This window comes from Colossoma macropomum, unplaced genomic scaffold (genome assembly GCF_904425465.1).
Source record: "Colossoma macropomum unplaced genomic scaffold, Colossoma_macropomum, whole genome shotgun sequence".
NCBI lineage: Eukaryota > Metazoa > Chordata > Actinopteri > Characiformes > Serrasalmidae > Colossoma > Colossoma macropomum.
The window spans coordinates 31160104-31180445 of NW_023494798.1; the positions used below are offsets into that span (position 1 = coordinate 31160104).

General features: G+C 40.3%; 1 protein-coding gene across 1 annotated transcript in view; it reads left to right on the plus strand.

Moving 5' to 3' along the window:
• The first annotated feature begins 2455 nt into the window (after positions 1–2455).
• Positions 2456–20342, plus strand: part of qser1 (glutamine and serine rich 1) — a 34944-nt gene continuing 17057 nt past the window's right edge. Inside the window, exons 1-4 of the mRNA XM_036584907.1 lie at positions 2456–2797; positions 14220–14323; positions 14432–14593; positions 16178–19663. Coding sequence (XP_036440800.1) covers positions 2652–2797; positions 14220–14323; positions 14432–14593; positions 16178–19663 — 3898 coding nt within the window. The 5' untranslated portion in view covers positions 2456–2651. The remainder of the gene's footprint in view (positions 2798–14219; positions 14324–14431; positions 14594–16177; positions 19664–20342) is intronic.

The window sequence follows — 20342 nt, forward strand, 5'->3', positions numbered from 1 at the left end:
TACAGCTGTGAACATCTGACTCAGTTGATTTGTTTAGATTGCTGGGGTGGAGCTTGGTGTAAGTTAAGTAATTAGGAAAAAATTAACCATAATACTTTATTTGTTTTGTATTTTTGATGAGCAATTTTATCAGAGCCCCTAAAAAAAAAATTAACTTAATGGATGATCAAATTCCTGACCCTAAAGGTTAACTTATTAAACTTGCTGCATGGTCAAATAGGGCTGACGATATCAGATTTAAAGGGCTCATATCATGGAAAAACAAGTTTTACTCATTTTCTTTTTTTTTAAATAAAAGTTTAATGTAATATTTAAACACTTCTAAATGTACTGTTCTTTGCCCAGTCCATACATGGAGACTAAGCTGCAAAAACAGCCCATTTTAAATTAATTGTTTTTGCGATGTCACAAAATCAACACGTACATATATCCATATATATTCAGCCTACAGCAGTTTAGCCCTGCCCACTCACAATGAAGTTATAAGGAGTGTTTCAGTCGGGACTGTCTTATCAATTAGGGCACAATCCAGGACAGCCAATTAGAACAGGCCTTGTTTGCATATACCAGTCTTAAAGGCACAGAAACAAAAACAGCCTGAGATACAGGGAGGATGGAGAAGGGTGATTTCAAAATGAATTATGACTTCTTGTACATAAAACCACACTAATATCATAAATGGACCCCAGAGGATAAAAATAAAATGCTAAAATGTACAATATGATCCTTTTAATGGCTGAACTTTTTGGATGATCAGATGGGGCTTGCAGGTTTAGCTAATAATAACAGTTATCTAGTTTTCATAAGTCCGATATGACCGTATTGTTTATGTAATTGTATAGCTCTATAATATTTTAATTGATCTATAATAGTATTTTTATGACTAAAAACTCTGCCAATTGGTAACAACTTCCAAACTCAACTCAAATGAACCAAAATGAGGACTTGCCTGATTTTGGGTTGTTTATATCACTGTGGTAGAACTGATTATACATTACACATTAATTCATTAAGAAATAACAATAAATTTAATGACCCAGAAAATTCCTAAGTTGAAATTTATATATGATCAGATACCCCTGAAGACATTGGATCTTAATGATTAGGGATATTCAGCATGATCATATTAGGCTTTGCTAATATCAGATTTAGTGGTCAGGCTTCATGGATGGGCCTGAAAATACCAGATTCAGTAATGTTGTCCCAGTTGTACCTGTTAAAGAGTTTGATGTAGTAGGTAAGCTTTGCTAAAACCTCAGAAAGCATCCTTTACTCCACAGTCCAAACAGTGTCTGTATATGGAAACTAAGTTGCAGAAACAGACTATTTTGAATTCATTGTTTCTGTGATGTCACAAAAACCAACACATTTACATATAACCACCTATTCAGTCTACAGCAGTTCGGCCCTGCCCATAACGTAAGTGAACCTATAAGGAGTTTCAATGTGGTGCAGTACAGGGTGGCCAGTCAGAACAGATACATCTATCAGCCTTAAAGGCACAGTAACAAGAAACACCTTAATATCTAAAGGATACAGAGAGGTTGTAAAATGATTATGGAAAGATAAATTAACATAAACCCATAAGAGACCTCAGCTGGGGAATATATACAGTGTTGGGCAAAATAACAAGTAGTGCTGGCTGAATACTGAATACACTGTCCTGAATGTATTCAGTAATATATTCCATTACAATACACAAAAAGTAACATATTGAGAATACATTTGGAATACATCTTAATAAATGAGCTGAGAAAAACTCTGCTGTTGTCATTTTTATTTAATTCACACTGTTCCTCTATGTTACTAGTTGGCAGTTTTCTTTGTGTAATTCTTCTGTCAATATGTTTCATGAAAAATTCACTTATTTAAATGATACATTATTTTGGCTCTGAAGCAAACAATCCACCATATCCCAATACAATAACACAAACCCAATAACAGAATTTTGTTAATGAGGTAACTTGCCACAAAACGCCTGCACCAGTCCAGTACAACGCTGATACTAAGCTTGGTGTACATGTCCACTACTAAGGAGACAGTTCAGTTCCATCGTCCCTCAAAAGAGTTTAGTAATGCTGAGATGATTAACTGGCTCATCAGTTTGGTTTATCAGTCTACTCAGGCTTTAGCAGGAACTTGTGTGCTGATTTTTAAAATAGTTAATAAACTACTTGATGGCAAATATTTGTTTAATTAATTTAGCATGTATTCTAAAAGTATTCTTCTAAAAACTTAAAAAGTGACTATTATGAATACTGTCTATATATATATATATATATATATATATATATATATATATATATATATATATATATGCTAATAATATATACACATATATTTGATGTCTAATATGACCATCATTATGTGTAACTACAGGAGAGGGAGCTGAAACTATACTTTAAAAAAAAAAAGTCCACAACTTCCAAACTCAGTCGGAAGTGCATGTTAGGAAATGAACCGAAATGGGGACCTGCTCCAAGTGCAGCTCAGCCGTGCCCGTGTGACTGATTTGGGGTGTTTTTAGGGGGGTGTGCAGGCTCTGATCGCCGCCCAGCACCAGCAGTCTCCCTCCGGGAGCCTCCGCGCCTCTCTGGATCCGAGCGGAGGGGGAAAATGTGATTTTTCTGTGGCCCGCGCCGCTCGCTTGCATGCGCGTCTGCTTCGCGACGCTGTCCCGGGGAAAGCGGACGATGGACCGGAGCTACCCAAGCCCGGGCTTCGGGGAGCCGCTGGCCGCGGCAGGCCAGAGCCCGGGCTGGGCCTACGAGCGCCCTGCCGCCGGCCTAACACCCAGGTAGGGCGAGCAGGACGGGACTGGGGGCCCAATTACCTTCCCAAGAAAATCCCGGTGATGAAAGGCCTAGCATATCCAGCAGCACCACGGTCCTATGTTAGCTAAAGTTAGCGCTTCTTATATTCGCAGCTCCTACCACCACCACCGCGTTCACTCGAGTAAATAAGTCAGTGTTTTTGTTTTTAATGTTGACGGAATCACTGTCGTGTTTCGCACTTTGCACTTTTTTACACACTAGGCTGAAACTGGCTTCCTATTCACCAGCTTCTTAGCTGAATTTTCCGTTCCACCTTAAATTTTGCAGCCGCTACATTCTGGCGCCTGAGCCCGAGGCGGCAGGATCAGAGCAGCTGCTGCGAAATTTAAGGTGGAACGGAAAAATTCGACTAAGAAGCTAACTTCAGCTTCGTCTAATCGCTGAATTAGTTTGTTCGTGAACAAAATAATAAGATATGATTGTAAACAGCTCAGTTTTATCTTTACTAAACCGGATATTTTTCACTCCACCCAAAATATTTTCGCTGTTTATTTCTTCATTAGCTAGTGTGGCTGTGACTATCAGCAGCTTTGCAGTGAAATAGCCAGCTAGCTTCCATGTAAACAGTGTGAAGAGCCACGTGTGTCCAGCTTAGCCTAATGTTATTACTATTTTCTCGTACTCCTTATTCATTTTTCCGTGATCTGGAACAAAATGTGTATTCATGTTCACTCAGAGACCCCAATTAATGCTTTATCCCTTTAAGAAGGGTGATATAGGAGAGGAACAGCGGAGGAAGGCGTCGTAGAGAAACGAGCAGGTGATAAACAGGCCAAAACTGATACACTTGCTTTTTACCCAAATCAAACAGAAGCTTCAAATAACCAATTTTAAATGTGTGACTACCTGTAAGTGGTGAGTCACGTGGTAATTTGGCTTTTAACTGTTAGTAAAACTTTGTTGTTGGTTTGGTTTAAGAGGTAAAGCTCTTATAAGCATATAACCCTTCCTGTTAAAAGGGAAAATCCACCTATTGTTCAGTATTTCTGCATAATTCAATCCTTGCTATGTAAACAAAGTCATTCAGAGTGGTTTGGTGTGAAATGGCTCATTGTAGAGAAGCTTACAGACTCAGATTTCTTTACAGTGGTGGTGATGGGAACCAGGGGTCACGTGTTTACAGCACAAATATAGCCATTTTAGTTACTGTCCAAAAGTTTTTTTTTTGTGCAGTGTTGATGATGGTAGAACAATAAAAAATAGTTTTTAAAGTGTTGCATCAGAACTACCATAAAACAATGTCTGTCATCAGACAGCGCATTTATAACCATTTCATGTAATGACTTTCTGCTGGCTTTTAGAGGCGTTAAACGCTTCAGATGTCTGGTTCCTATCACCACCATTGTCAGCAAGCCAGATTTGATTAGTTTCTCAAGGACAGAGTATTTCAAATCAAGCCACTCTGAATGGCTTTGTTTGCATCTTAACCGATGAATTATGCAGACATATTGAAAGATGATCGCAGTTCCTCTTTATGAGTAGGTGTTAGACAGTACATCAGCACTGGATATGGAGTTATATTTAACTCTGTGCTGTTAAGGTATCATAAAGTGTGATCTGAAACTGGTTGTTATCGACAACGTTAGAGCGCTACGTTGATTCGGCCTCTGTGAAAAGCCGTCCATCAATGCTGTCACTTTTGTTTTGTAATGAGCAGGTAATCTGAGTGTGAATGAGGGGGAAATCCGCTGATTTTTCAGTATTTCTCTGGAATTCAGTGATTGAGATGTGAACTAAGTCATTCACAGTGGTTAGATGTGAAATGGTTCTAAAGAAACTTGAAGTCTCAGATTTTCCACTGAGCTGGTGACAGGAGCCAAGGGTTTGAGATATCTACTACACAAACAGAGCTCACTGTTGATTGAGCTTGTTCAGAATATCATGAAGGAAAATTGCAAGAGATGAGACACACGGTTCATGTTCTGTCTGCTCATTTAATACAAGTAGTGCATGAGATCATATAAAAAGTGTATTACTGTGTCATAACCATTGCCCACCTATAGATTTTATAGCTTTATTTTTAAAGCTGTACTATGTATTTTTTTGTTAAAACTAAAAAAAGTATCATTATTAAGTCAGGAGGATAAAAATAAGCTAAAATATGATGAGCAAGCTGCTGCGAGTCGCCCTTTAAAGCCTGAAATAATCATTTCAAAGTCAGAGGCATCGAGTTGGGAGTTTTTCACGCCACGTCATACGTCTTTACTTATTAACATCACACACAGACTCAAAAAGAAGGTTTGGCTCGATCTTCAGGTCTCAAATGCAAAATTAATATTATACTGATGAAGATAATATGATAATACATCATTTACTTACATCCTCAGAAGATACGTCCTTCACCAAGTTTTGACTGAGTTCTCGTTAAATTCTTTCAATGCGCTCATAATCATCGGATTTATCTGCTCAGATTTTAAGAAGTAGTTTTAAGATGTTTTGTTCAATATTCAATAGAAGTTGATAATGTGCTTTAATTATTTGCAGTAATTTCTTGATATTATCTGTTTGAGATTTGCTCACCACTTTTCAAATACGAGGCATTCAGGATGTTAATTTTGTTAGAGCTTCGTTCCTCGTGTTCCGCAGCTTTATTCTGCAGGGTATATCTTGGTTTTTCCATTTGAAATCACATGACCAAATCGTAAGGCGAATTATTCAGTAACTGCATGAAATAAATGCAGTTTTTTTATTTTATTTATTTATTTATTTTTTGTAAAGGTTCCCCTCAAATTAACAGAACGTGTTTTATGATCACACACATATTGCTATATGCTTACAATTTACTGCTGAAAGCCAAAAATCTTAGACGCTCTTTGCATTTTTTTATAAAAAAAATTTTTTTCAATATAGATCAGTGATCTATATTGCTATAGATCACTGATGAGACGCCAACTGTTTATTTTATACCCAGATTTGTGGAAAAATGGGTCGACTTTCAGTAGACAAAAATATTGTGAGTTCAGCTTCTTTTATTATAAGGGTTTAAAATGACATCACCCATCTATTTGACTAGAAGGAGGACAGTTACAGCTCTCATACGACCCCCACCTTCTGAATGTAGCTTATGAGATATGAAAGTTATGAAGACTTTGACGAAGTGCGTTTTGGAAACGCCGGTGGGTCCAAGGAGTTTAAGAGGGTACAATCATCTACAGCTCTGTTCATCATTCTGGACACATCTAACATTTCTTCATCTTTCACAGCTTTATATTAAAGAGCTGTAATCAGTTTTAATATCATAATAAAATCACTTCATACATTTATCTGCAATTTCTAACTGAACTCGCTCTTTTGAACTTTGACTCCTAACTTTTGAGCATCAGTGTAATGATACTGTCATCTGACTATAGAAGATGGTCCCGCTGAAAGTTCCAGTAACGTGTGGCGGACTGTAGGCGCTCGAGTGTTTTGGTCCTTGACAGCAGGGGCTTTTTTCTGGAAGACTCTCAAACATGTGGTGTCTGAATTGTGCAGCTCAACAACGTTGTGTTGCTCATCAATGCTGTATTCTCTGCTGTTTGTCACAGTGATGAGTAGGGCTGCACGATAAATCGTATTTTTATCGTTATCGCAACATGAGCGTCCACGATAAACACATTGTTAGAGCGGCGATGACAGAGCAGATTAAAACTTTTAAATAATTTAAAAATTATGGTTCTTCAAGGGTTCTTTAGTAAAGAAAATGGTTCTATTTGGAACTATGAACACTTAAAGAACCCTTTGCATGATTAAAGGGTTCTTTGCCTCATTAAACGGTTCTTCAGATTGATGGAGAATGTGTTGTATGTGGTTCTATTTGGAATCTCTTTGATGAGGGTTTTGTGTAGCACCCAAAAGGGTTCTTCTATTGTTACGATGTCAAACTTGTAACGATAGAAGAACCCTTTTTGATGCTATGTAGAACTCTTTTCAAAAAGGTTCTCCATCAATCTGAAGAACCCTCTTACAATGTAAAGAACCATTTGAATATGCAAAGGGTTCTTTGAGTGTTCATGGTTCTATATGGAATCATTTTCTTTACTAAAGAACCCTTAAAGAACCATCTTTTTTTATTCTTTGGTTCAAGTGTGCAGCTCCGCTGTTCTTAGGTTATAGAAGTGTGGGGTAAAACTTTGGGCCCGCCGGGGCCCTGACCATTTAAGGGGTTAACCATTCAGCCAAATGGCAACTACAAAACACGCTCAGAGACCTTAAAACGTCGCCCATATCTCAGCTTTAATGGAAATTCAACTCAAAACAGTGCAGCAAAGGGGAGAACATGCAGCACACAGGCTGCTCAGGCTCTACTGTTTTCCTGCTAGCCAGCTGGGCTACTGAAACTTGATACCTTACGCCCACCAGAGTCCTTCACAATAAGACTCCTGGGTCAACTAAGAACGCACTGCCTAAATACACTCAACCAAAAGCAAGAATAACATTATTTTAAAACTAAATAAAACCTGGTGTGTCTTATTTGATTTTGTAGCCTTTATAGAAAAAGCTGTTGAGGTAATGCTGACTGTCTCACTGCCCTTCAGTGCACAAAAATGCTTGCAGTTCTGATGTAAGTAGTTTTTAGTATTTCATTTCTTTTTATTTTGCAGAATAGTAAATGGTGCTTTTGTAATTATGTATTTTGCTGTTTGTTTAAAGAGAAGTTAGTTAGATTTCTGTTTACACATCCCAGAAAAATGTCTGCACTTGTATTACATCCAGCCAGAGACACATTATTTTAATTTATCGCTTCTCATATTGTCATTGTGATATCAGACAGCTTTTATCGACATGTCTATATCGCGCAGCCCTAGTGATGAGTGACTGCAGGAATTTGGCCTGAGTGTCACCACATATTTATTCCCCAGCATACAATCCGAATGGGGATATACTTAGATTAGATTTACTTTAGTTAGATTTCACTCATGATAATTTCTAGGGGTGCCAGCAATTGTGGCACACAGATTTTAGAAAAGTGTTTATTTCTTGATGAGCTTTTTATGAGAAACGTTTCTTTCAGTCATTGTACTTCTAATAAAAGTTAGATTTTTGTTAATATTTTGAACGAAAGCACGAAAATGATAACCGATAAAGAATGTTTTTTACAGCTTGGTTTGTTTGTGTTTACCAGGAGTGCCAGTATTTGTGAAATTCCTGTCTGCTTTCAGATGGCTGTTTTTAGCTCAGAGAAAAAATAAAATATGCTGGTACAGTACAAACAGGCCAGTGAAACCCCTCCTGTCCTACCTGGACAATCCTAAAAACTTCTTTTTGATGTTAGCTGTTACACAGTCCGGGGACTTGATGTCAGCGTTTGTGGAATGTGTGAAATCCCCTTCTTGGTGAAAACACCTACTCGGGGCCATCTCAGCTCCACGCACAAAAGAACTTAACCTCAAACCTGTAAACATTTCCTTCTCTAAATGTTATTTTCAAAATGTTTGCTGAATGTTAAGGTTATTTTCATAAGAATCAGTGCCTTGAAGTCACTCATATGAGACACAGTCAATTACACCCTTTTATCTCTCTTATTCTCCAGGTTATATTTTGGTTTTTCCATCTGAATTTACGTGACCAAATCATAAGGCAAATTATTCAGTAACTGCATGAAATAAATGCAAATTTTTATTTAATTTATTTATTTATTTATTTTGGTAAAAGCTCCCCTCAATGTGTTTTATGATCACACATATTGCTATATGCTTACAATTTACTGCTGAAAGCCAAAAATCTTAGACGCTCTTTGTATTTTTTTATAAAAATAATTTTTACAGAGCAGATCACTGAAGAGACGCCATCTGTTTATAGTTTACAGCCCAGATTTGCAGAAAAATGGGTCGACTTTCAGTAGAAAAAAAACTGAGTTCAGCTTCGTTTATTATAAGGGTTTAAAATGACATCACCCATCTATTTGACTGGAAAGAAGACAGTTACAGCTCTCATACGACCCCCACCTTTAGAATGTAGCTTATGAAATCTGAAAGTTATGAAAAATATGACGAAGTGCATTTTGGAACCACCGGTGGTCTCAAGGAGTTGAAGAGGTTAATACAGGTCAGAAATTCCTGACTTGAGCATATGGGTGTCTCTGGGTCTTTTGTGACGCCCCCTCCACAGACCCTTATAGCTTTATCTAACCTGTAAAGCCAGATAATAGTCCCACATATACACTTGTAATTTGTAATAACTTCTACAGTGCACAGTGCAAAGCTCTCTCATAGAAAGTTATGAAATTAATGCATTGGCTGATGCCTAAACCATTGTTTTACCATAGTTTTGAGATTTGAGAGAATATTTTGGCTTAAAACATTTCTTTTAAAATTCGTTCATGGCGGAGGGGTATGTGCAGGGCTTTGTGAGGCAGAATGGTCCCCAAAGAAAACTTTTTTTTTTTGATTTATCATTATTTTACCATTATCAATATTACATATAGAAACTCAGAAGATACTTGTAGGTTTACTTGTAGTTTTGGATAGTAAATAAAATGGCTGTATTTGTGTTGTAGACATTTTGACCCCTGGTTCCTATCACCAACCCCGGTAGAGAAAATTGAGACAGTAGGTTTCTCCACAATGAACCATTTCACGCCAAACCACTCTGAATGACTTGGTTTACATCTCAGCCATTTGCATTATGTAGAAATTTTGAAGCCTGCTTTTCGATAGGGAGGTCTACAGTGGTTATCCATCTTTACATTGAAAGCAAAACTCTTATGGCACTGTTGGTGTAGTGGTGTTGCTGTATGTTGTGTTTGTTGAGGTTTAGAGCGTTATGTAGTCAGGATTTACTGTCAGGCTTTATTGTCATTTCAGCTTTATTCAAGTACACAGCGAAACGAAACAACATTCCTCCAGGACCAACACAGGAACACAAGTGCGAGACAATACAATAAACACAGGGCAGGCAATACAGTACAGTAAATAAATACAAAAGACTTACAGTAAATACAGAACACAGGCATTACACAGTACTGAGGTTATGTGGGGTTGTGCAAAGGAGGATGTAACATACTGTGAACATATTAGCAGCTCAGTACCCCGCCTTGGCAAGCACCCTACACTATACCAATAAGAGACCTTGGGTAAGACTCCTAATACTACCAGCTAACATTGTTAAAGTAAAGTAAATTGTGCAAAAATGCGAAGTCAGATACTGTTGTGGAAATAAAATGTGCAAAAAATGCAAGTATTCAGATTTGCAGTCATGTCAAATGAAGTGTTTCAGTGAAATGCAGTAGTTATATTTTTATAGTGTTCCATAATTTGGGACTGCAAGAAGTGGGGAGTGAGTTAGTCCCATATTTTTATGTATATGCGTGCGTGGGTCCGTGTGGGCGTTATGTATGTGTGTAGGTCAAAATAATCAAAATAGTGACAGCAGTGCTTGTCTGAGGAAAGGCCACTGTCCTCCGCTGACCAAAATGCAGTTCCACTTTTAATCATACATCCGAGTGCAGTTTAAAAAGCACTTCCTCTAGATGTAGCCTTAACTAACTTTGAGGTGCCCTGTGTGTCTTGGTTTCATTTGAAGAACAGAAGTTGTTTCAGATGCCAGGTAGGAAAGTGAAAGTAAACATAGACAGTGGTCTTTAATTTTTAATCTTCTATTAAGTCTTAAATGGAGATGCATAAAGACAGCCTGACATTTCAGGCCAGTGTCTTTGTCGAGAGTTTGTGAACAAAACCAAGTAGAAAAAACAGTGCTAGGAAGACCGTTTCGGTTGCAGAGAGGCGTCTTCTGAGTGTGCTGTAGAGAGTGTCTGTGCACCAGCATCTCCCATGCACAGTCGGCTGGCAGGAAACTCTATGATAATGAACCTCCTCCAGCTGTGAGAAATACCCTGGGCGGCTGTTTGTCTGCTGGTTAAACTTGCGGCCCAGGCAGGTTTTTTATTTAGGCTGAGATGGAGCACTGACTGGTAGAATAATGGCAGAAGTGGCCTGCTGCCACAAACGAAAAGCTTCCATGTTTTGATGTGGTAAGACGAGCCTGTATTGTCTTTGCTGAGTGCATAGTTGCTTTCAGATGTGGTGATGGCAAAAAGATGTCATCCTGATAGTGACGTCTCAGTCTTTAGTGTTTAGTAGCCTGTTTGTCGTCCCATTTTCTCAATAAGCATACATGAGTTTTCCTCCGAAATCTTTGTCATGTGTAATCATTAGGGGTGGGAATCTGTAGGCACCTCACAACTCGATTAGGATTCAGAGGGCTACGGTGCAACATTGAGACACTGAGTAGAACATTTGAGAGACATTTTACAAGAAACTGTTCTACTTTTGCGGAAAAGTTTCCTGCTGGAGATGCGAGAAAAGCGGGTACAGCTGAGCTAAAGTTTAAAGCAGAGCAAAGTAGGTCTGCGTTTTTGTTTGTATTATATTTTTAGCCTACACTAGGACATCAGCACATACTGAGACATATGGACAGCCAAGATGGTAAAATGGACTCAACGTTGTGGCTCCCGAGGTGTGATTTTTTGTTGACTGGACAAAATGACTCTTAGTAACATTTGGGTAGCTGACCCCTGCACTTTTAATGTAGTCTCGTTGTAGAGAGTGAGGGCAAGCAAGCCAGCAAAGTTTATTTATATAGCGCTTTTTACAACAGGTGTTGTCACAAAGCAGCTTTACAAAACAAAACAAAATCAGCATTACAGAAAGAAATCCGGGTCCAAGCCCCCATGAGCGTCGCCACTGGCGACAGTGGCAAGGAAAAACTCCCTAAGAGAAACAGGAAGAAACCTTGAGAGGAACCAAGACTCAGAAGGGGAACCCATCCTCCTCTGGTCGACACCGGATAGTAAACATTGTTAGTGCAAAAACAGGGAAAACAGGTGGAGCAAATGATTAATTTGATTAGTTTATGCAGCAGCAGTGGCAGCAGCATCAGTGGGGTCAGGATGTGAGGGTGAGGTTTGCACGGCGTAGTACAGCATGAAGCTAAATGGTGGTCAAGCCGGTCCAGAGGCCTGGCGAGCAGTGGCACCCGATCAAGGCAGAGAGGCAGCAGCATCAGACGCACAGAATGGGTAGCTGTTCAACTCGGCAAAGAGAAGACAGAAAAGAAAAACACACAGAGTCAGTTCTGTAATGGGTGACTGATCACAGATTACAGTGTTAGCAGAGCAGCAGAGACTCTGGCAGGTATAGAACCAACAGGGAAAACTAATTACCAAAGGCTCGACTATACAAGTACGTTTTTAGCCTAGACTTAAAGACTGAGGCTGTGTCTGAGTCCCGAACATTAACAGGAAGATTATTCCAAAGCTGGGGGGCTTTGTATGAGAAGGCTCTCCCCCCTGATGTAACTTTATTAATTCTAGGTGCTAATAGTGAGCAGCACCTTGTGATCTAAGTAGGCGTGATGGGGGTCGCTGTGTCAGTAAAATATCTTGGCTCCAAAGTGGGCAACATAGCGCGAAAGCCCTGGTTCTCAACGACTGAGAACGGACGCAAATCCTTGGCAATAAAAGTTGCAATAGAGTTTGTAATTCGCTTTGCCGTTTCCGAGTTGGGTGGGAGCTTTGCCATCGCTTGCTCGATGGTCCTCTGATTGGCAGCAACTACAACCGGGCGGAAAATGGGTGGAAACATGTAATATAGTTTCTCATTTTTGTCCTGTTTCCAAAATATTTTAGTTTAGTGTGACACAACTTGCATATAGTGTGGCTCTTATCCAGGTCCTAAATCCCCTTCAACTCCATAGAAGCCAAAGTGCTTCCATACGCTAACCCAGGGGTCGGCAACCTGCGGCTTTTACTGCTCTGTTGCAGCTCCACATCAGAATTAGATTTGTAGGTAAAAATAAAATAATCCTCCTTTGCAGTAAAATAAAGCTCTGCTGATCGTTATAACACAGTTTTAACGATAAATGGTCTTAAACGCTGGAGTTAATGCAGACTGTAACTGCCGGTTCACCTAGCTGGTAGCTAACGAAAAAGTATAGAGAAAGATTTAAGATGAATATCAATTACTTGGAGACGAATGGACTTATTTGCATTTATAATCACTCTAGCTGGTTTCCCGATACGTTTAAGCTGGAGTGAAGTTGCATTTTCCCATTCCACCTTATAGGCAGCAGTTACGTTCTGGCGCCATTTAAGGTGGAACGGGAAAATTCAAACAAGAAACTGGCAAACAAGAAGCTGACCTCAGCCTCATAAAAGGTAGAACATTGAGAGACATTTAACAAGAAACTGTTCTACTTTTGTGGAAAAGTTTCCTGTTGGAGATGCGAGAAAAGCGGCTACAGCTGAGCTAAATCTTAAAGCAGAGTAAAGTAAGTGTTTGTATTATATTTTTAGCCTACACTAGTACATCAGCACATACTGAGACATATGCACAGCCAAGATGGTAAAATGGACTCCAAATGTTGTGGCTCCCAAGGTGGTTTGATTTTTGTTGAAAGGACAAAATGACTCAAATGAAATATTAACATTTGGGTTGCCGATCCCTGCATCTTTTAATGTAGTGTGCTGCCACAGACTGTCCGGCGCTGCACCTCTGCACTTCCAAATTCTGCCTTTTGTGTTCCGTCAACATTACGTTATCAGTTAAAATTTAAAAAATTGATTTTTGACATTAGTGAATTGCATTTTTAGTGAGGGGGTGGGTGTTTTCTTTTAATCAGCTGTAAAGTTTAAAGAAATACACCATTCAAAAGTTTGGAATCAATTGCAATATTAATATTTTCTGTTATTTTATATAGAATAATAACTTTAATAAACTTCATTAAACTTTATTTTAAAAAAATTAAATACGACAGACTATTTGCCAAAAGGTATTTTAGCTGTTTTATTCAGTATTTCAAATGTTCTGTGAACTAGAGGCGAACAAAATTAAGATACTATTAATACACTGTAATTCTGTATAGACATTAATCATTTTTGTCAAGTTATCCGTGTTGAGATTTTAAAGATGATCAATTTTGAAGTTTATTTTATTATATCCTAATTCTTAATACAAATGTACTGGTCATTTTAGAATAATCTGTAGCTCAGTTTATCTTTTCTGGATAAATCTGACCTTTACTGATTTTTATTCGCTGCCTCTTAGTCTTAGCCAGCAGCACTGCTGTGTCTGATCCACTCGTACCAGCACAACACACATTAACACACCACCACCACGTCAGGGTTACTGCAATGCTGAGAATGATCCACCAACCAAATAGTACCTGCTCTGTGAGGGTCCATGGGGGTCCTGACCACTGAAGAACAGGGTAAAAGGGGGCTAACAAAGTATTTAGAACTACAAAGTGCACCTATATAGTAAGTGGAGCTGATAAAATGGACAATGAGCGTAGAAACAAGGAGGTGGTCAGAATGTTATGCCTGATTGGTGTATTTTGTCCTTTATTCATGCTTGTATTTCTAGTGTCTTATTTGTGTGTTTTGTTATACTTGTCTTTTATTGTTAGCTCCAGTTATGGTGCTACACACTTGGAGACGGAGCTTCTCCATCGACAGACTTACGCCTCCACACATACGCTCCCTACCTATACCACCTCTCACCACCCTACAGGTGAGAACAGAGGGGACATCGTTATGTATGGCACCACATCTGAGAAATCGTGAGCTCTCTGAATGATCTGACTCCTTGGCCCTCATTCTGTGCTGTTATTACGCTCAGGTCTGTCTGGTGTCTTTGATACAAATCTGCACAGCACCGGAAGCAGCACCACTGAATCATCAGTCATGAATTTCCTCTCTTCCATTGAATCCCGAGGCCTTCAGGCTGGACCTGCAGCCACGTCTCTCCTCCCTCAGTTTAGGACACCTCCGTGGCAGACTGGTAAGAAGGAGCAGCCGCTTTTACTGATCTGACGGGAGAGACTTTCCGTTGTAATATATAAAAGAGCACTTTAATGTGTCACTAGGGCTAAGTTCGCATTATCAGGTTCAAGTGACGTAAATCCAATTTTTTTTTTTTTTACCCTAATGTGACTCAGATCTGATGTTTTCAGGGCTGTGTGGACACGCAAATCTGATCTTTTCAAATCTAACCTGAGCCACTTTCATATGTGGTCCTAGATTGGATACGTATCCGATTCGTGGCCATGCAACCTTAATGTGACGCTCAGATCGGAATTCATGTGCTTTTTTTCCACTGCGCATGCGCCATCATTCAGCGTTACCATGGCAGCAGCGCCGAACAGAAGTTAAAGCCTGTAAACGGAGGAAAAGAAACACATCTCACCTTTTTCTCCTTCGTCTTGCTCTAATAATGAAGCTGAGAGCTGATCAGAGTTAATTATCTTCTCAGCGAAGCTCGTTCTGCCCATTAGTTCGTGCTGATGATGCACATGATTCATTAACCTGACGTTACTGAGTAGGATGTGCTCATGCGGGTCATTTCAGGACGCCGGTTCACATTATTGACACATTTTAGTCACTTACCTAAACGAGTGTGAACCAAAACAGATAATGTGAACATGTAATGTGAACATAGCTTAAGGTTGCACTAATACCACTTTTTTCCTTTTCATACCTGAGCAAGTATCTGTTGGTGCCAGCATTAACTCTGTTATCATTTATATTCTAAATATTAACTCTAATTTTTATACAGTGCAATTTTTTAAATATTTTATTTTATTAAAATCATTGTTTTGTGGTGATGGAGAATATGACCATATTTTATCATGATTGTGATAATTTTTTGTTATTGTGCATATCGTGGATATCGTCAGTACTTAAAGAGCACTAATTAGTCCTGTTTAATTGGATTAGGTACAGTGCAATATTTAAAATTTTCAACAAATAATTATTGTATTTGTTTTTTTATAGCAGTTTTTAAATGTTATGCTAATGCTACATTTTGACTGTATGTCAAAATATGTTGATGCAAATCGTATGAAAAGTACTTGAAGTATCAGGATGTACTGTTTTTACCATATGGCCCTCTACTGAGTGAGAGATTGTTACTGTCATAACAAAGCCTTATATACCCAAGATGGTAACTTTACAGGAGAAATAATGAATATTCTAAGAATTAAAAACTTATGTTTAACAGGTAATAAGATTTTAATCATGTTAATTATATATGAAAGTTATTTTTGGGCCATTCTGTAGGTATATTTATCATGAAATGTTCCACAATGTACAGGGCTGCTGGCATTTTCAAATTATGTAAACATAAAAACAGAAATAATAAAGTTTGAGGTTTTGATATGGCAGAAATGATATCCAGTCGAGGTTGTAAGTTCTCTTATCTTCATCTTTTGAATGGCTCCAGGCTTCCTTGTGTGTTGCTTTCTTACCGTCACTTTTAGCGCGTCAGTGGGGGGCTTTTTGTTGAAACAAACATATTTTATGTGATGCAGTTCATGTATAAACAAGCTGCTTATTTCCTTTTTTTCTGTTTCATTTCCCTGCGTAGGTACAAATTCCTCAACAGAGCTCTTCCTCACCGGAGCCCTTCCTTCTTCTGGAACGTTCCCCACACCTTCTGCTCTTTCGTCTTTCCAGCACCCCAGCACCTTTCCTACTAGGGGTTTTTCCAGTACCTCGACGCTAACTGTTCAGGACACCACGTTCAACCCCTCGAATGGTTTGCTGTCCCCTACTGACCCTCTACTTCAGATCAAATCCCCCCAAAGTACTGTACCAACAGCTCTTGCCTTCGACCGCCTGGGCAGTGCTTCGCTGGCCGCTGGCCTACCGCCCCAGTCATCCACATACCGTTCAGCCCAGGAGTCTGCCCCCCACCTTCTGCAACCTCAGTTCAGCCTGCTGCCCTCTGCCTTGGGCAACTCTCAGCAGGCCTCTTCACAGCCTTATGGAGCTCCGGTTTTCTCTGGCTCAATCGAACGAGCACTTCAGCGTGAATGTAGTGTCATCAAGCACCACCAGCGGCCTTCCAGCACCCAGTCTGTCCAGGAGACTTTGCCTGGCAGTGTGCAGCACTCTTTGCAAGGTTACCTGCCCGATGACAGTGATGTCACCTACCAGCAGGATCCCTCTCGACACACACCTGTACCCAGCAGCCCCGCTGGAGATCCAACCCAGGCCGTTAATGTAAACGCTCAACAAGAGACAACCTCCTCCTCTGTCCCTTCCCCAGGGTTTTCCTCTTCATCAGGAGTGAAAGCCAAAGACGGTTCTTCCAAAATAACAGAGCGTCCCTGTGAGAGCACAGAGCCGCATGCTCAGACAGCTTCCTCTGGCCAGAAACAAGGCTCTGTTATAGCTAGCCAGTCACAACCATACACATCTGCACAGCTTCCCAGCCTGATGTCCATCAGCCCATCGCAAACTTACATCACCTCTCAGAGTCTTTTGAGCAACCTCAGCCAAGCACAGGCCTTCTCTCCTGGTCAGCCTGAGAAACTGCCCTCCATATACAAACCTTTGCCATCGTTTGCTAGCCAGTCAGAAAATGACACACCCGTCAGCCAGTCACTTATTTACTCTTCCAGTCAGCAGCAGGTCTTGTCCTCTGCAGCAAACAGGGAAGATTATGAGGCACAAGTACAAGGACTTTGCATGGGCAATCCCTCTCAGAATTATTCTTCCAGTCACTCTCAGGGTCTGCCAGCTGCCAGTTACTATGCCCAGGGGCCAGCATCTGGTAGCCCCTCCCAGAACTACACATCAGGTCAGTCCCTCACCTCTACTCCTCCTTTCTCTTCTTCCCGTGTCCACAGTTTACCAACCTCCAGTTCCACCCAGGATTACATCCTAATGCAGCCTTCTCCAGGCAGCAAGTCCGATGGACTGCTAGCACAGCAGTCCCAGAAGTATTTGTTGTCTGTCCATTCACCAACTTCCTCCACTGCTACTTATACACAAGCCTTACAGAAAAACCAAACGTCGGTGGAACAGAAGCAAGCCTATGGCAAAAGGAAACAAGACGAAACTCTGTTCCTCTCCTCCAAAGAGGGCTGCGGTGAGCTTCCTATTCAAGATGTGCACGCATTACAGCAAGCATCTGTGGGGACCTCTACACAAGCTATCACAAACAGTGATATTGGGATGCAGAACAATATTGTATGTGTTGTGTCAAAAGTGGAGGACAGGCACAACACGCAGAGCGTGATCCGAAGTAACTCTCGATCAGAGGATCAGATCATAGGCCTCTCTCAAATGTCATCTGTCAAAGATGAGAGAATGAGTACTTTGGTTGAACATTCACAGCTTGTAAGCAGTGCCCATGCACATGTAACCTCTGGTCCAAAAAATAGCGCTACATTAATGCAGTCCTCCCATGTGGCCTTGAGCACTGACCAGCTGAAACAACACTCTCTGCTTCTCAAAGCCCCTGCCGTTCAGCAAGAGAACCATCAAACCCAGAACAACAGAGTTCAGCTGCCAGATCACAGACAGGTGCCTCAGAACCAGACACAGTTTGTTCGGATTCCCAGCGCACAGGTCTTGATGGACCCCACGCAGATGATCCTCCTCCAGCAGTCTTTGCTCCACGCAGGAACTAACCAGTCCAAGCCGGCGGTGCAAATGCAGCCAGTGCCGATCCAGTATCTGCAGATGAATAATGAAATTGTAAATTCTGCTGGCAGCACGCATGGGAACCAGCAGCAGAATCACCAGACTGCAGTGTCTGCAGAGTCCGCCAAGCAGCACCTGGCATCGAAAGACAATTTCAGCAATCCATCAAATCCACATGACGCCAAGCAGCACTTTACCTTGAACTCCATCTGCTTCCCTGAATCCATGCTAATGGCAGATGAGAGAAACATTCTGTCCAATGTGGATGACATCCTAGCAGCCACAGCAGCTGCATGTGGAGTCACACCACAGGACTTCAAGTCCACATCCTCTGAAGGGAACTTAACAACCATGTCCAATGCTGCAGACTCAAAGTGCCACTTTCAGTTAGTTGAGAACAGACATGAAGCTAACAATTTCTCTCCCCAAAACATGATCATAGCCAACACGCAAACCATGACCTTGACCCTAAATGGTGCTCAACTGACAGCTAACGTTAACAAAGATGTTGGTGGGCACCACGCATTTACCCTTGCGAACTCCCACATGCAACACGACAACCCTAAGCAAGAAACATCTGAGAATGTGACAAACTGTAATGAGAAAAACGAGGCATTACCCAAGGGACAGTGTGTTAATCCCAGTAATGATTCTTCCTTAAATTCCAATGGAGGTAGTGTAAACACCCACAACCACTCAGATTTTCACCTGGCGGGCCAGGACTATAACCCAACTGGGCTTGTGAAAATAGACAATCTGTCGAAAATTCAGAATCAACCCAAGGGAATAAAGGACGTCAAGATGGAGGATGGCAGTATGGAATGCTCTTCTGATTGTCTTCCTAAAAAGAAAGTCAGGTCCAAGGGCTTTTCTAAGCAGGCTGGTGAAGATGAAAATGGTCAGCCCAAATCTCAGAAAAGAACTGGCCAAGCAAAGCGACAGAACTCCAGAAGTAGTGAGACGAGTTCTTCCTCCACGTCTGAGGGATATGATAGCTACCAGCAGCAGGAAAGGATGCGTCAGAAAATAAGAGAGGTAGAAGAGAAGCAGCCAGAGGTTAAAACTGGGTTCATTGGATCTTTCTTGGACTTCCTTAAATCTGGGCCCAAGCAGCACTTCTCCTCTCCACCCATACGATCACCGAACCGCACAAGAAAGCCTTCAGTCTCTAAGAGACTTTCTAATCCACTGTCTGTCCCCCTTAAACTCTTGCCTCAGTCAACGCAAATGGTATCACCAGACATCCATACTGTTAGCTCTAGTAAGAGACTAGATGAGGAGCTTCAGAAGAACCTGGAAACGCTTCCATCTTTCTCCTCAGATGAGGACGAATCAGTTGGTAAAAACCAAGACCTTCAAAAGAGCATTAGTTCTGCTCTTTCCTCCTTAGATGAACCGTCAGACAAGAAGCAGAAATTAGGTATGTAACTTTGCTAATTACCTAGAGAAATAAAAAGTAAGGATGCACCGATATGGAAATTCTGGGCTGATGCTGATATTCAATATTTTTTGCATACATCTTCTGATGGCGATATGTATGCATTTATTAAAATTGGGAATAAAATTGGGATAAGGATTACATAGAAATATAACATTTATTTCAGTAGGTTTGCAAATGCAGCAAATTTAATTAAATTCAGATACTTTGAACACATTTTGCTCTTCCATAGTACAGTAGATATGCAATTAAATAACTATTTAAAATATCCTTAAAATCTAAACATCTGTCTTATTCCAGTATTCATGCATGCAAATCAACAGATATAGAATGTAATCTTTATTGGTCAATCAGAGCTAAAGTAATGTTTCTAAAACGTGAAAAGAGGGCCAGGTTTTGTGAGCAGTGAAGTTGGTTTTATTTTTGCATAATCGTATTTCTCTTTACAAACCAACCATTTAGTTTGCACCTGAAATTAATAAAGACCCTGCTTATTTCCGAGGGCTGTCATGAGAGCAGAACAAATTACGTTGCAAGTGGCAATTCCAAGGGGTCCAAGCATTATGTGCCTTATGGAGTTAAAACACAAATGATTCTATTTATAATAGACATAGCGTCTCAAAAAAAGATGACCGGATTTTATCCTTTTTTGTGAGCTTAG